The sequence below is a fragment of the Loa loa genome (genome assembly GCF_000183805.2).
Source record: "Loa loa unplaced genomic scaffold supercont3.495, whole genome shotgun sequence".
NCBI lineage: Eukaryota > Metazoa > Nematoda > Chromadorea > Rhabditida > Onchocercidae > Loa > Loa loa.
Window position 1 is genome coordinate 34,532 of NW_018108675.1, and position 5,258 is coordinate 39,789.

Consider the following 5,258-nt stretch of genomic DNA (forward strand, 5'->3'; position numbering starts at 1 on the left):
TTCTTACTCTTCCTCTCCTCCTCTCTTCTTCCTCTTACCTCTCTCCCTCTTCTCCTCCTCCTTTCCTCCCTCTCTTCCTTTCTCATAATACTTATTTGCATGGAATGCTAATGTTAAAAGCAGGTCACAGAATTAAATCAGCTCATACCTGACAAAAATATCGAAATTACATTGGATTTATTCCCTCTTTATTTTCCCATTTTAGAATTCAGTGCATTACATATATTATATATGCTTTAATCAAATTTAATTTCTTACATTTTACAATATTATACATCCTATATGAATTTAATTTCCTGTATTTTTAATGCTCTGTAAGATAGGAAAAAATATTGAAAACATATTGAAGAATTAAATCAGCGCATCCTAACATGAAAATACTTCACATTCTTACTCTTTGAATAAATCATTGCTAATGCAATGATAAATTACATTCTCTAACATTGGTTTGTAAAAAATAAAAGAAATACAAATTTGCCAACATCATTCTTCATATTTGTAAACTGTCATCATCATCACAAGGAAAAGGGGAAAAAAGCTATGAAAAAAAGAAAAAAATGGAGAAAAACGAAGGAATAGAGACAAATGATCGGTGTTATTACGAGTATTCTCCTTAAATACACCATGGAAATACAAAAAAGAAAAAAAAGAAAGAAGAACTGAAAAAAAAACTTGTTATTCCCTGCTCTAAAACCAATTGCTCATATCGATAATGGTTGACGAATGCAGACATAAACAAAAAATACTTCGCTACTGAAATTTAATACTTAAAGTAAAATATCGAGAAAATTATCATCGAAATATGATCAAATAATAGTTAAATAATATAAGAATTAAAGAAGAAAAAATGAAAGTAGAATGAAGATGAATAAATCAATTTTACAATCGAATAAACACAATAATGGATTAATCAAATGAGCACAATAATCGATTAATCGAATACACACAGTAGTCGGTTAAACCAGCAACAATGATCAATAATTCTGTTATTTTTCATGCAAGCTTATTACGGATAAGCCATCAGTTTTCGTAACATCAGCTGAAATCACTAGAACCACCGAATGATGTTTCAGGTAAAACTGTAGTTAACCAGTTTGAAACGAATCAGTTTTCTTTTAATCAAAATATCCTACGCTTTTGGATATGACCAAGAAATGATTGATTGCAGAGTATCAAATGTAGAAATAGAAGTAAAGTACTTGTTACCTTAGGTCACTTGTGCTGTTGTAGCTTTATTCAGACTTCTACACTGACTGGATGTTATTCATATATGAAATGTAAATATTCATTTGGATACTTATTTTTATATTATTTTTAATTCAGATTGTATTTGGGCTTGTCCACTAATCTCTGATGAATTACGTACGAAACGGTAATCGATTTTCAAGTTGTTGATGTCGATTATTATATGAATAAGTGAAAATGTTTAATTACAAAACTAAAATTCTAACCTTAAATTATATACGCATTATTTTGAATTATTTCAAAAGATGATTTTTCTGTAGTTATAGTCCAAAATTGAATATTTCTGAACTTCAAACTCAGGTTCCCGCAAGTGATTTTTTAATTTGAAACATCTTTAATAATAATAGCGTTAGCGTTTAAAAATATAATCCTAGAAAGGAAAAAATCTGTCTCAAATAAAAAGGATGTAATCAATTCCTTCAAGAATCACTATTTTTCCGAAAGATATTTCTGATTTTGAGATCGAACGAAACAGCTTCGTCATGCTTAGTATCACCCCTAACAATGATATATTTCTAAAGAAGAAAAAAACTTGCAATAAATGCAATACGATAATAATTCCATAAATGTAATATAATTTGCAATAAACGGAAATATTTGAAAAAGTTAAAATTTACAAAACCCATGTTAAAAGCTATGATCTATAAAGTCATTCTAAAATTCCTACCACTTAGCTATTGTCTTTGTGCCCACAGAGAATACACAAGTCTTACATCTACCTATAAACCATACTTACCTGTGCACCTGTTACCTTCCCGCCATCTTGCTCATTCCATTCTCACTCATACGCAAAATATATTTTAACCTTATTATTCCTGTTGAGAAAGCAGATCACCTTCCCATAATCCAAAGTCACGACACTCCTCTGGTGTTTTACCAATCGTCTCTCCTCTCTCTTGTTCTCGCCTTCTTCTTTCCTGTCTAGAAAATTGAATCAAGTTTTTTTGTATTTAAAATGCTGCAAAATAAGTAAATTAAATAAAACAAATGGAATTCATTTACATTTATACTAACATCCCACTACTGTAGATGGAACAGACGTGAGAAGTAAATTAAATTAATATTTTGACTGTTGAAAATTGAGGTGAAAAAAAAAAGCAAATAAAAGGAAACATTGCCTTCAAATAACATCGAATAGAATATTTAAGTCAAATTAGTGCTATTTATTAAGAACTCGCTTACAAGAGTTCTGTAAGTTATCAGTAATTGTACCACCAACAGACCATACCCGCTTATCAGTTTGAATACAGGTATCAGCAGTAGCCATATCTGCTTATCAGTTTGGATACAGGAAGCTTTTGCTACTATTATTAAAGCAAAATTCACAATACTAAATACAATGAAATGAAGGATAGCACTCCATATTATCAATATTCATTAAACATTGATTAATATATTTTGCATTGATTCCAATTTGATTAGTACTGGTAATAACTAAATTAATTTCAAATTATAATCACTAAAAAATCTTTCCTCTTCATTAATAAAAACCTACTGAAAACTATTCAAATAAATCGGAAACTTTTCATATTTTTCAATTAACAGGAAAATTGAAAAAGCTAAATAAAAGGAAAACTAAATATATTAATTTCAGTCAAATACATAAAATAAAGAATTTACCTTTAATTCCATGTTGGTGATCATAGGAGAGTATTTTAGTATGAAACAACAACCTGTAATGATAAAAATTAGTAAAGGTGCAAAGCAAGGTCATATCCTTTTATTTAACGGGAAAAGTGCAAAGCTTTTGGAAACATTTAACAGTAAAAGGTAACCAGTAAAGATATAATTTATAAGTTTACATTGAAGATATCAAGATTAAGAGCCTAAAACATTTCTCTGTTCATTTTTTCGGAGACATTGTAGCCTACCTTTGCTCATTATAGTGAGAGTATTACATTTGCTGAGAAAAAAAACAAAGCAAACAAATAGCGAACGATAAATAAGTGAACTTGCAATGAATAGTCAGGAAGCCAAAGCAGGATAAGATGTCATGTTAAACCGGAGAAGAGACATCAGTATGACAATTTATGACAGGAAGAAGAAATGGGTTCATAGCGTAGCTAGCAAAAATGGATGATTAATCGATGAACAAGAGAGGCGAGTAAATCACCGAATGACCTCTGTGATATAAGAAAAAATGCTACGAAGAGATTGATAAAATGAAAGCATTCATTCATTTCATTCCCTTATAAATTAGCTTAGCATTACGTGAAAGGGTTCAATCTCGAAATACTTAAATAAATGTTGGTTAGTATTTACATAGATGAGTATTTACTTAGGTAAAATAAGATGGAAAACAATGTGTACTCCACACTTATCACTCATTTCCTAAAAATTAATTTCTAATTAAAGCAAAATTAAAAATAACTTGCAATTCGTTCAGGTAAAAAAGTTTTCGTTGTTTATGGAGTTCTTCCTTAGGAATTATCAACTTCTCCATCTGCTTCCCTCAAATAGAGATACATTTTCATGATATGTATCTTCTCCATATTCTTATCATAAATCCATCGCATATATCGTAAGTAGAGATAACTCTTCCAATTCCTAATATTAATTCCTTCTATCACAAAACAATCACCTCAGGTTATAAGTAATTAAGAAACAAAATATGATAACCAATGTTAGTATTGCGTGGAAAGAACGTAAAGAGATACTCTTCAAAGTAATGAAAACGTTTTAAAAATAATTGATTACCAACTATATATCATAAAATAAAATATAAATTAAGCGGGGGAAAAAAAACGAAGTTCTTGCAAGGGACCGGTAATTTGTCATATTTATACTCGGATGAGGAAAAAAGGTGAAATAACACAATATGAAAACAGAACTTTGGGAGGAATAGAATGCTAAAAGGTCAAATAGATATAAAAAGATCGCTATGCATATATGACAGACTACAGCATCTGGCGAAAAACATTTTTTTTGAAGTCATCAAAGGTCAGACAAGCATTTCATTGATTCTACCTTACAGATTTGGAAAATGTAAGTATACAAATTCTGTGGAAAAAGAAATGTCTGAACTTCACCTCGATTTCATTGTTCCTTCTGATTTCTGATGATATCGTGAATAACGACACCTATTCAGACACTAAATAAATGAGTCAAAAGATTGAGTTGAACATCCAAATATTAAATAAACTATAAATAATCGATAAATAAATAAAATTAAAACAGTCAAAGATGCATTATTTAGAGTTTGATAAACAGTAACAGATGAGAAGTAGATATTGAGCGTAATTACTTGAAATAGTTCGAAATTATTAAATTATTTTGGAGAAGGAAAGGAGAAAAAAAAAGAAAAGAATAAAATGTGACTGTCAAATATACCTTACCGATAAAAGAGTGTCGCCTTAATCTGATGCAATTAGAGCAAAGGTACTTGCCCAAATATATCTATCATGAAATTATCGATATTAAGTAAACAAATCACATTGATCTCACTAACACTGCAAGAAGCCTAAATTTATCTTTCTCGTGACAATTCAAATTTTCTGCGAGTTAAGTTCAAAAATACGGAAGGCAAAATTAGAGTTAATAATAGAATATGTACTAAGAGAGTGAGGAAAAGGTTTGGAAAAATAAGGTTGATAGTAAAATATATACAAGTAATCAAAGCTTTGACAACTTTGACAATCTTCGCTACATAATTGTTTACTCATGCTAATTCCTTATATCATTTATATATTTCTTCCCTTTTGCGGATAGCCTAAAAAGCTGTTTTTATTCGAAAAAAAATTATTTAAATTTTCACACCACTTGATGTAAATATTTGATAATATAATAATAATAATAATAATAATAATAATAATAATAATAATAATAATAATAATAATAATAATAATAATAATAATAATAATAATAATAATAATAATAATAATAATAATAATAATAATAATAATAATAATAATAATAATAATAATAATAATAATAATAATAATAATAATAATAATAATAATAATAATAATAATAATAATAATAATAATAATAATAATAATAATAATAATAATAAT

General features: G+C 28.1%; 1 protein-coding gene across 1 annotated transcript; it reads right to left on the minus strand.

Moving 5' to 3' along the window:
- Nucleotides 1-1,664: 1,664 nt before the first annotated feature.
- On the minus strand, nucleotides 1,665-3,573 carry LOAG_12365 (hypothetical protein; the record flags this gene model as incomplete). The annotated part of the gene is made up of 5 exons (XM_003147878.1): nucleotides 1,665-1,760; nucleotides 2,081-2,166; nucleotides 2,428-2,514; nucleotides 2,866-2,918; nucleotides 3,524-3,573. 5 exons carry the CDS (start codon nucleotides 3,571-3,573, stop codon nucleotides 1,665-1,667), a joined length of 372 nt encoding a protein of 123 aa, XP_003147926.1.
- Nucleotides 3,574-5,258: the final 1,685 nt, after the last annotated feature.